The 12,822-nt window shown below is 30.0% G+C and overlaps 2 protein-coding genes across 2 annotated transcripts in view; one reads left to right on the forward strand and one right to left on the reverse strand.

The window, feature by feature from the left end:
* The window catches only part of LOC109608839 (neuropeptide CCHamide-1 receptor), a 36,470-nt gene that overhangs the window by 15,277 nt on the left and 8,371 nt on the right, over positions 1 to 12,822 (reverse strand). The window lies entirely within an intron of this gene.
* Positions 1,417 to 3,608, forward strand: LOC109608992 (uncharacterized). Its single transcript, XM_049970255.1, has 6 exons — positions 1,417 to 1,571; positions 1,622 to 2,154; positions 2,203 to 2,302; positions 2,350 to 2,451; positions 2,510 to 2,668; positions 3,339 to 3,608. Exons 1-6 carry the CDS (start codon positions 1,569 to 1,571, stop codon positions 3,402 to 3,404), a joined length of 963 nt encoding a protein of 320 aa, XP_049826212.1. The 5' UTR covers positions 1,417 to 1,568; the 3' UTR covers positions 3,405 to 3,608.

A 12,822-nucleotide genomic window follows, 5' to 3' on the forward strand; every position in this document is an offset into this window, starting at 1 on the left:
AAAACAAACCCACACAATATTTTAAGAGCTGTCAGTTTTATAAATACAGCGAGATGAACGTTTAGCGGTGGAGATCTAACAATCCACTGTAAAAAATCTAAGGAATTGTTTTAAGAACATTCAAGTTAAAAGTGCTTTCAATACCTAAATATACAAAAAAGGTTTTTGCATGTTTCGAGTAACTTGCCTTATTTCTTATTGTCCCAATTTTGTGTATATTTAGAAAACAATAACGGATAATTCGAATGTCAAACTTATTGTGGTTGAACACGAGCTTTAATTTGTTTCGAGTTTCGGGTTATCTTTGTTTGTTTAGTAGTTGATAATTTTCTAAATCATATTTATCAAATACATGTCGTGCTTTAATAACAACTTCAGAGATTTAATGTTTAATTATCTTAGAGGAAATTTCATGTAATAAATACATACTCTATAGAAACTTAGGTTATGATGTCTAGAACTTTGATAACTCACAGTAATTTAATTTATATTTATATTATAAATTGTTATTTGACTTAAAACTTTTCTCCTATGCGAAAAGTGTCAAACATTTCTTGACGCTGATGCTTGTCGCGCATAAAGGCAGTAATTTTTATTTATTGCCATTGGATAATCCGAGCTTACCTTATAGACAGTTTTATGGGGGTTGTCTCGAAATAGATTTCGCCACAAAGAACGTAATAAATTCATACATTAAACCGCCACAACGGATATGTGTGATAAATGACACCCTCATTTTGTTGGTCATAAAATTTACACGGTTTACAACATCCTTTATAGCGAATGTATCAAAGAGATATTTGGATAGAGGTACATTATTATTATTTTAATTTTCAATTGATTCCCATATTACTTTATTTTTAACATCCTTTTTAGTGGCATGACATTATTATTATTATTTATTCTTCCAATTACTCCGAACATCTCAGAGGCGTTCACACAAAGTAGTTATCATGGACATGAATTATCGTAATTTTATACTAATGAGTAGTTGTTAATAATGGCGTTATGTTGGCGACCCCGATTATAATTAGAATCCGATTGATTTCTCCAATTAGCCACGTCACAATTCGAATTAATGTTACACTTAATATTAAATATAAGCCTGTCAATCTTTCGACTAAAATATGGATGAATTGAACTCTCCTGTAATCCTAAGAATATTTAATGAAAAGCTCTGATTAACCAGAATTGTTCCTTTTGTAATCTCTAATTAGGTTTCGATTCATTAGTAATTAAGTTCCATAACAATCTAATGTTAAACTACCTATAACTAGTATTGTTAAAACTCATCAGTAGAAACATGATTGTATACAAAGAACCATCGAAAGGTAAATGCTTAATCTATGATTCCTCTATAAGATACATCTTATATATTTGTAGATGATCCAGCACGTTTCATACACAAATGTTTTGATATAATACAAAACCATGAATTTTTCAGACCTTTTTTCAATTTCAATTTAGTATGTTCTTTACTTTTCTTGTCTTGTAATATCCATGACTATCGTAACAATTTTAGTCTTAGTCGCTTTATTAGATTTTCACCATACACAACTACTTTTACTATGGTAAGTTATAAAATATTTTCATCAAATCATTAAAAATGAACTATTTTAAGGGCATAGTATCACTCGTACCATTGCTAATTTACAACAATCAAATGAAGGCAATCAAAAAAGATATGGACGGTTTATTTTGGTCGGTGAAAGGAATAGGTCCGTCATACAAAGGATCTATAAACAAAATGATATATTTTCATTACTACATCTGCGCTGTAAAATTTACACTACATATTTGCATAATCCTTGGACTTATACCATACTCTGGTATTAATTATAACACTACGCTGGTCTACAGCATTTATAAAATGCAGTACTACAACATCCCTTTGGTTTGGAAGACCGCGTTCAACGTTTTTTCTTTGCTTGTAATTTTTATAATGATTTATCCCATTGTTAATATTGGTTTGGTTGCATTATATTTTACTACAAGGATTTACATTCAAACACTATTGTTGTGTGATTTTATTGAAAATATTGGCAAAAAAGAGGAATATGAAATGAAATTTTGTTTATTGGATGATGAAAATTACCAACGAGATGTTTATACTAGATTAAACTTTGCTATAGATCACATGCTGAAAATTAAAATGTTATATTTCATAAAAAAAACGAACAAAAATATATGTTTTTGTTTTAGGATTGCTCGTAGAGTTGCTGCATTGTTTTCTATAACCTTAGGAATACATCTTGTTTTCGGTATAATTATAATGTCTAATTTAATGATTGCCATTGTATATGTATGTATATATTTTATTAATTACTATTGAGTTTAAAGTTTTTACAGTTTAAGGGACTTAACCACTGGCCTGTGTTTTCAGCATCTATGTTATTATCATTTTTAATCTCGCTTACTTATGCTTACACTGGAGAGTTATTCAAAAAAATAGTTACGACTTTTATTTTCATTAAAACTATGTAAAATCTAATTTGTTTATTAATTGTAGCTGGATAACGTCACCGATGCAGTTTGTAAGTCCCCATGGGAATTTTATAGTCCCAAGGGTCGTAAATGTCAACTGATGTTTTTAACAATCACATTAAGAAATGATTTAAGGATAAAATACTTCGAAATTTTTCCATTAGACTACAACCTCTTCATATCTGTAAGATATACGGGATATCATAATTTATCCGAAATTTCTTAATCAGATAAGCACTTGAAAATAAGTCGATTTCTTAAAAAAATTCTAATAAACAACAGCAACCAACAGAAAACCAGATAAAAAATGTTAGTTTGTAACAATTTTATCTGGGTTTTTTGTTGTTTCAACTGAAGTATACTGTACGGAAGTACAAAATATCGGTGAATTGCGGAACGGATCATAACGGCTGTCTATAATCTGCGTCTCCGAGAACAGCAGCAAGGAGGAATCTTGAAACTAGTGCGACGAAATTAGATAAGACGGGCTCAAGTTTGCTTGCAAGTCAATGAAGAAAACTTTAAACAGCTTCTGTAGAGTAAGATTAACATATTAACATTTTTTATCTCATTGAAATTTTATTAGATTTTTTTAAGAAATCGGCTCATTGTTTAGAAGTGCAAAAAATTTCGGATAAGTTATATATATACATAATTTTCAATAAACGCACATCGCACTTGAATCCTTTTTGCTTCAATAAGATTTACGCCTGAGAATATCAAACTTCTTCAACTACCCAATGGCATTTATTGACTTTAAGACGAACGCTGTTTATTTGGAATTTATATTGCCTCAGCATATTAAAATACAAATATTTTCATGATTTCATAAGTTAATATTATTTTTGTTATAGGTTGGAAGGTTGCTTTTCAACATTGCCACGGCCATGGTATCTCTGAACAACATCGAGTTTAATTAACAGATTAAAAATAAAGATTAACTGCACTATTTTGTGAGCATGCAATACATCGCAAAAAAGAACGCTCATGCGTAAACATTCTTAAAAGAGCACTAGAATTAAACTAGTCCGCATTCCTATCGCTTATTTTAGCCACACAGTTAGATTCAATCTTGTTTCAGTCATGCGAGTGTAATTTTCGGCAATACACGAATTATTAGACTGCTAACGACTTTTTTCCTTACCCTGTCGCATAATTAATACTTTCATATATCTAGATATTAATTCTAGCTATTGTATAACAGAGATTATTTAAGACAAACTATATTACTATGTTAAGTGAGTGATTATAATCTGAAGACGAAATAATCCCAATATCACACTAGTTTACAGCAAAAATATATTTCCTTTTTCATATTTTTAGAGCAGTTGGGTATGCTGATCATGTCATTTTGCCTATTAACCTAGATAATTGCAAATTTGTGTCTTTGTCACTATAATATTTCCTATTATGAATTACAAGTTCAAATTTTATGCAATTTATGATGTTCAGTCACAGAGTTTTTTTTGACAACAAATAATTCCGATACCTCATGTATATACAGTACTAGCAGAAAGTAGAGCAACTTTAAAAATATATTATAAATTGCTACCGTCCTGTATATGCAAATCTAATATAATTTATACCAATTATGAACACACTGTATACAAACATATCGGGGAATATTTCCTGTATTAAAAATAATTCTGTTAGCTACAAATCAAAAAACTAAATATTCATCTGGCAAAAAGTAGAGCAACTTTTTACTAAATGTCACTAATCTCTACAAAATTAACAGTAATTTTTGGTTTCATAGTATACAAAATAAGCAAAGTTAATATAGTACCTCGTGTACTACAATCCGATGAGAGAAAAATCAATAAAGCTCGTGTTTTACAACAATTTTCAAGATTTGGTGATGTGGAAGGAAAAAATAAAACTGGACTACCATGAAACACTAATAGGTTTCAGCATATAAACAATTTTTATGCTACTCCAAAAAAGATCCTTTCCTGAGTTCCAGCAAAATAAAAGGTCTACTTGAGACACAACTTGGAATTAATGTTTGTTCAAGAACTATAAGAGATAGATTATTACAAGAGGGTCTTCATACGAAAATGCCAGACTAAAAAAGCACTAGAGAGAAGAACAGACGAGCACAGAGTTGAGTTTACCAGGTCCCTTTTACATTGGACTTTAAATGATTGGAAACGAGCGATCTGAAGTGATGAAATCAAGTTTAATCTGGTTAGTACTGATGGGATTTTATATGTAAGAGGACCTGTTCATGAAAAGTATATAAAAATCTGCCACTAAAACTTTATTTTCAACAAGATAATGACCCGAAGCACACTTCAAAATATTAATAGCAGCAGCTTTTACGGAAAAAAATTAATGTTATGAACTGGCCATCTCAATTTCCCGATCTAAAGTTCATTGAAAACTTATGAGAGATAGTAAAAAACAAAAAAATCACAACGAGTATCATAATCAGCAAGATTTATTAATGGTTCTGCAAGAGTCCTGGCAGAATATGGATCCAAGTATTATTGACCATCCATTTAAAAAATGTGTTTGGAAGTTATTCTTAATAATGGGAATTTTACAATATTTTAGTGTAGAATTAATTAAAATACTAATTATTTGTAGTAATAAAACTTTAGATAGCATAATTTGCTACAATTTTTGCCAACCCAAAACAAATAATCAGTAAAATCAAACACTTTATTTTTTTGTTTAACTATGTAATTGTTAAATTTATAAAAGGGAGTTAATTTTCAATATACATTTTTTAAACATAATAACCAAGACAAAATTGTTTTGAATTTTAAAAAAGTTGCTCTACTTTCTGCCAATACTGTATATGGGCGATCCATTTCTTTTCGACGAAAGTGTGCGCGGGTAGGTAACCGATTTAGACGCCAGTTTTTTTTGAAAGTAGATCAGAAATAAAGATGATACTGAAGATTCGATCAAATCCGACCACTGGAGAATTTTTTGAAATATGAAAAAAGTCATTTTCAAAAATTTGTATCTCAGCTTCTATATAATTTAGAGATTCCGTTCAAGCGACATTCTTATCTGTGAACCCCCTATTTTCAAGACAAAAAAAAAATCATTTCCGACTTAATTGGAAGCTTCCAACTAAACTACTGTATTAGCAAAATTTTAGCTGTTTTCAAAGTGCTCTCAAATCTAAAGCTTCCACAGTATATGGATAAATATATTTTTGTGGGGGCGTATTCTGTTAATATCTGCTAGTATAAGGCCATCCAAACCCGATCGATTTTTCAAAAATCGCTATTTTTAGATGGCTGTATCTTTTTTCTCTGAACTTCGTATTATAAATTTTCTAACATCTCGAAAATTTCGTTGAAATCAACAAGCAATTTAAACTTATTGTATTTTATATTTCAGCATCACAATGAAATATATTCATACAAAAATATTATTAGTGATTTTGGAAAATTTTTGTTTAGGATTAGGATATTTGGAAAATTTTTGTTTATAGATTAGTTAAACTACTTTATAATCTTTTTCGACTCTAAGGTATTGTTATCAACAGATTTAAAAGAATGGTTAATTCGTTAATTTGATGTTTTTGAACTTCAGAGTGGGCTGCCCAGGTTGCTCTGAAAATGTCGTATAATATTCATATATCGTATTATTGTTAAGTAGAATTTTATTGGACATTTAAATCATCTATCTAGCACATCTCGAATGAAATTGTTACTTAATTTTCGGGTGGTGATCTTATGCAATGCATCACTGTTCCTTTCATCGTATCTCCGGTTCCATCACATACACTCTGTCCATGACTGATTGCAAACGATTCAATAATAAGAATAAGTTGCTATAATCATTATCATTTAAAGCTATAATTTTATTAATATACGTTGAAATGATAAACGTTAATAAATTGCTTGTTGATTTCAGAGCAATTTGCGAGACATTTGAAAATTTATAACAAGGATCCAAGCTCGAAACCATGGTTGAAATTTTCGGGGCTTGTTGGGGACATAATAGAGTAACTTCACTGAAAATTGGAGGCAAAATGTTACTGCCATCTAAAAAATATCAACAGTTATTTAACCCTATACTTTGAAATCTGTAGATTTGAGAGCATTTTGAAAAGTGGTAAAATTTTACTAATGCAGTTGTTTAGTTGGAAGCTTCCAGCTTTGTCTGAAAGTTGAGGGTTCACAAAGAAGAATGCTGTTTGAAGGAAATCTCTAAGTTATATAGAAGCTATTTGTAACTAAAAAATTGACATTTTTCAAAATTCAAAAAATAGTGGCCGGATTTGATCTGCCCACATAAATATTCCCTTCATTTGAACAGTTGGATAATATCAGAAATTTGTTTTTTAGGAAGTTATTTAGATATAAATTAGATCACACCTGAAGACAGATAATTAAAGACAAAGAAATGGCCACGTGATAATCTCGAATAATCAAATCTAAAAATAAAAATTCAAGAATTTTATAAATAACAATAGACTTAAAATATATTTATATTAAATTTTTTGTACACAACTTTTTTTCAAATGCTGACTTTCGCTTTTTCTCATAAGAAACCAAGAGCAATTTCACATCATTGCTGGATCCCATCTGCTTTGGTATGGTTGTTCTATTGTTAAGACGTCCTGGTAGAACCTATTTTCCTTGTTCGTCGACAACCGCGCCCAAATTTCCGGGAAAAAAATTTAAACGGGAATGCAAAAAGCGAATTTTGAGAGACATGAGATAATCCATTTTGCAATAGTTCTCAAGTAATTTTTCCAAGTTCTAAGTTTTTCGTAGACTTCTACTTTTTCTCTCAATTTTTTTAAATATCAAAATTTTCATCCTTTAGTATTTTTCGAATTTGTGGTGCAACAAATATTCCGTCTTTAAGCTTTGCATCGCTTTGTTTAGGAAACATTTTTTTAAGGTATTTGCTTTAACAAAATTTTTAATCAATCCAAGCTTGATATACAACAGAGATAAAAAAAATTTTTGGCATCAACTAGAAGTATAATCAGTCTTCAGGTTGGCTTGGCCTGGAATAAATTGATCACTCTGTGGCCATCCTTTTACTTTGTATTGCTCCACTGTTACAAAGACACAGAAAACAGCAATACTTAATAAATCTACCCTGAAGCCCTAGTAACAGCCCTATGACTTAAGTCTCCAAATATCTGCCACTAAAAAGCATCAATCAGTGACATACTTCCGCAAGCTTTTTTTTCGTGTCAACTGCGTGATCAAGGGGAATAGAGATCTTTTGTTGTCATTATGAAACAAAACTGCCTTTACTCTAAAAATTATAAGTCAAAAGTCTCTTACACCTCAGTCGCAAAATGAAAGTAAACTAGTGTATCATATAAAATTAACAAAATGTGATTCATTTAAATCTTTGGTATTATCACATCTGTATTTGTTCAAAATATATGCAAATTAATTTAAAATGATTATGACTGTCAATGTAATGTGTTTCGCAATAATAATTATTATTAATCAAATTAAAAAAACACTTTCGAATACTAAATCAAGCCCGTCCCTCCTGGTCTGATTTTGAAAAACATCAAAAGGGTTCTTTTTTAATTACTTATCGACATATAAGAGTTATTTCCACTATATTTGAACTATAATATACAAATTAAATGTATGTTAGGCGGACGTACAGATAAATATTAATAAGAAATAATATAATTTTGAGTAACAATTCTCACATAATAAAATTAAAACTTTCAGTTTAAAAAAATTATGATGCAATATCATAAATTATTTAATAAAAAATTAGATGATATCTGAAAACCTTGTTTTGAACCGTCTCCAGATATTTATGTACGTGAAAAACTGTTTTACGAGTTCCTATTGTTTCTTAAACAGGAATAGTAATAGAAATGATGAGAAATAGAAATACAAAATCGAGATATCATATTAAAATTAAAATTCCATTAAGAGAAAATCACAATATTTAACAAATAGAACAAGTACAAATATAAATTTGATCATACCAATAATAACATTATTTTTCAATATTTCAACGGATAAGATCTAAGAAAATAAATCACCCTTACCAACATGAAAAACAGAGTGAAACAATGACAATTAAAAAAATAATATTACATTAATTCTTATAAACATTATACAAGACGTAGCAACAAACTTATACACTCTATTCTTGTTCTTTCTATAACTACGGTTTCATGTTTCATCAGATCCAGGTTTACTAGGGCTCAAATATCAAAAATGAGGGAAGATAGTCAAAAATTGATGATTTTCTACAGTTCTAACTCAATATATATTTTTCTTTGGTTTGAAACTAATTAGGTGAATGCATAATTTATTCAACTTTCTAATGATATACTTCATCCTAATCGTGTTTGCTGGTTTAAATAAAAATTTAAACGGGAAAACTATTATTCAGTTTAAACATAAAAAAATGAGTGTGACTTTCGTGTTCAGCTCATGGATTACTGTAAAAGGATTATGACAAAATTTGTACATTTCAAAAATTGCAATTTGTAAACCAGATTTTATATTAGAACTGGGGAGGTGTAGCTATAGACTTTCTAGTACTATATTTGTTATTAAATTAGAACAAAAATGTCAATAATGAGTATTGTGATCCTTTGTATTGCAAACTCTCACAGATTTATCAAATTTCCAACATACTATAATATCATTCAATAGCTCGTATGTTTTAGCACAAATCGAACAATAATGATTTTATGCTCATATGTTACGACCCTATACTAAGTGCGGTTGGTCAATTAAGTCGTAGAGAAGTAATTTTATCCTATTATATTATCAATGGCACTTGTTAAACCAGATTGAGTTTCAGGTCGAAATTGTAATTAGCACACAATTCCTGATTGATTGTTTAGTTTAATTACATGCTGACTGAATTCTCGATTAAAATGTGGAAGTTAGCGTCTTTCAGGATAAGCATTTGAGTCAATCGATATCAGACACATTCTCTATCTATTTCCTGAAGTAAACAGTGGACAACAAAATAAAGTTCTTACTTGACGCTTACCGAGGGCTCTCGCATGTCGGCATTGAATTGCAAATGTCAGGTACATTTCTAATTTATTTTTCATATACCAATGCTGCGCGTTTTGCCACGTGACTGTCCCGTTGTGCTGGCTCGTTGCATCACAAATTTATTGCTCAGAAACGGCAGCGGATGTTATTTTAAATGGAGGGGCTGTTTTGGGAGACCAAACACTTCAGACCATAGGCACACATTACAATATTAAACGCAAACAACAAGCCGCCGTAAAGTCCGTTATTTATTGTAATGGTAGCAAGTGTAGGGAGATATAATTATTAAGGTCGCACAATTTAATAGAGCACGATGGAAATGATCTAGTTGATCTAACATAGTTTAGGACAAACATTTTGTTTATATTTAACCTGGACTATATTTGAATCCTCTGACGTGACAATTTTCTTCAATTTTCTCGATGGTATTACTTCCAATATTCCGTTTGTTTGCTGTTTCAGAACGTATACTAATATAACAGCATAACATTAGAGAATATGATTTTTAAAAACAACCCCTAATGAAATTTCAAGTCGTATATTAATAACATAATGTCGTAATGGAAATTTGATATTTCTGAGTTTGTTTACTGTTTTATTTTACTCCCTTGAAACCCTTTTCAAATCCTATACGAAAATGAATGGAAATGTGCGAGATTTTAATCCATGCAAATGTTGTTTCAGCCAAGTTTATGTATTCGAGAAAATTTAATCGAAATTTTCTCAACACACAGAATTTCAATAGAAATGAATACATATAATTTAAACAAAGTAATGTCACTGAAAAATGAAATCAAATGATTTTTTTAAGATAGTTTACACATATAAACAGATATTTGATGAATATTTGAGCTATAAAAAAATTATATTTCATTCCCATCCATTCCCATTCGTGTTAATAACTCTGTAATATCAGAAACTAAATTGATGAAAATTTTATAGCAGGCATAAAACCACAAATTTAATCCGGATCTTGTATCACTGCATTTTATGCGACAGGAATTTTAATTTAAAACACATAAACGTACTACTAATTGAACCCCAACCTTTTCGCTGTATTAAAATTTTAAAATCGATCAACGTTAAACCGTACGAAATTGAATCCGACCGATGGAAGGGATCAATTGCACACATCAAGTGCGAAGTTTGTAATTGGCTTTGGACAACACTGACACGTCCAAAATAAACTAACCAAACCGAAAACCGATACGCAAAATAAATCTTCATCCACCTTAATTTCCATCAAAGATAACTCGAATTGAATCCGTATTAATCACACACAGTTTGCGGGGATGCGTGTAAATCATTCAGTGACTCGGGGTGAAGGGGAGTTAATTTAAATATCGTGGTTTTGAGTGATATGGGGAACTTTTACCGCCAAACTCTCGCTTCAATTAATCATTTCTCGTGGCGTAGTGACAAGTCTTAGATGCTTCGGGTTCGAGGAATCTTTTTGGCAGATAATTAATTCTGTTTTTGTAACTGTAAGTTTCCGAATTTCATTGAAAGATTGCACGCATAAAAAAAATACCAAAAGACATAGCTATGTGAATACCATTTCAATTCCATATAAACTGCCCGGATTTAATTAGATTCCTGTACAGCATGTCCAGATCCGAAAAGTTGCAACAAAACGAAGAAAACATTTTCCGAGTCGACTTTCGAACCCTTTAATGTCACGCGTGGCGATGTAAAAAAGGCAAATTCGGCGTGTAATTTAATTTCACATATGTGTACGGTTTTGTTTTCGTTGCAGTCATCGATTGCCATTTTATTTGTATGTTCTGTTGTGAAATAGCGTTTGGTGCAGCCCGATTTGTCGTTTTATGTTCTGGTTTTATAGTTCCGAATTTAATTTATCAGTGGTTCGGAGTGCAATAATTTGGCAAAAATAAACTTTAGCAGTATTTTGCTGGTTGAAAGAAAGTTTTCATTTCATTAATGGCATCGAAGTTCGTTACAAAGATCGATCTGAGGAATTTTAATTGAGATTATTCGATGCGAAAAGAAAAAAGGCTGGATTAGAGAATAATTTTAATTTGTAACAGTTTGAACGAAGTTACATATTAAATGAATTAATAACAAATTTGCACAAGTCACTATGCATTTTTTTTTTATTCTAATTAAAATTATTAACTGACTAGCTGTTAACTTGCAATATTAATAAAGCCCTGAACTTGAGCCAAACTTTTATATGTACCCGTCAGCAATTTTTACCAGTTTTCAAATTTATGGGGCGTATAAAAGTAAATGAGCCGTGCTCAAATTATTTTTTTGGTCGTATTAACAGTTTCCTCTTTTACAATTTCCTGGAAAAATACCTATTCAATTTTAGTAGAAAACCTTTTTTCAAACAGAGGATTTTAATTTCCTCGAATATTTGTATCATTATTAAGAGAGAATGAAGGAAATTGCAGTGTTTCCCTAGCTAATTTCAACCAAGCGATTTTACACTCCTTCTCAAGCTTTCTGACGTAAAAAACTGTAATTATAACTAAGTCTTTCTAGGTAATTATTTACAATAAGGATTCGTTAATTTTGTTGTTTCTGTGCCGTTTGAAGTGTTTGCTTTTAACATAAATTAGCTCGGAAATCTATGAAAATTTTAAACAAAAACTATGCTTTTGTTTTGTTCTTTGTTATATTTAAAAATAATAAATAAAAGCAATTTTAAATATAACTGTAAAAATCCTTAAATATTTAACAAACCTTTTCATTATCACGATTGAAACGACACTAAAATATTTGAATAAATTCCCATTAAACTTTGAAATTTCATATTAAAAAAATCACTAAACATATTTAGAACTACTCACACATAATCTAATATGAAAACTAAATTTCTTTAATCGCTACCGATAATATTCTGATAATTGAATGCACAGGTCAGGACTTTTTTCAGTTCCATTTTGTGAGTAATACAATCTTCATTTTTCAGAAAATTTCGTTTTAAATTAATCCATTTATTTTAATTTAATAACATCAGTTTATGTTGATATGTTGATTAATTAAAAAGATTAAAGTAAAATTTTATGTTTTCTAATTAAGAAGACAAAATAAAAGTAATTGAGTGTTACATATAATTAACATTTTTAGCGAATGATATTAATTAATTAGGATAATCAGAGCAAAACAGCTTGGACTGTGGTTTTTGGGTCTGAGACGGTTCTGTTGGTGCTAAAACACAATTCCCCAACCATTTATGGTAAATAAAGCAATATTTATTATCCCAATTAACAAATACTACTCTCAGCTCGTACAAATAAAATGAAATTAGTACATACGGCATAATAATATTGTCTCAGTTCTTTCGAAATATTAATCGTATAATCTGTATTTAAACAAGAAACCATAATATTAATTA

The sequence above is a fragment of the Aethina tumida genome, chromosome 1, assembly GCF_024364675.1.
Source record: "Aethina tumida isolate Nest 87 chromosome 1, icAetTumi1.1, whole genome shotgun sequence".
In the NCBI taxonomy this organism is placed as follows: domain Eukaryota; kingdom Metazoa; phylum Arthropoda; class Insecta; order Coleoptera; family Nitidulidae; genus Aethina; species Aethina tumida.

Coding starts and splice junctions, on each gene's coding strand:
- LOC109608992 (XM_049970255.1), top strand. Junction 2,155..2,202: donor CACATGCTGAAAATTAAAAT/GTTATATTTCAT, acceptor TTTTTGTTTTAG/GATTGCTCGTAGAGTTGCTG. Junction 2,452..2,509: donor GAGAGTTATTCAAAAAAATA/GTTACGACTTTT, acceptor TATTAATTGTAG/CTGGATAACGTCACCGATGC.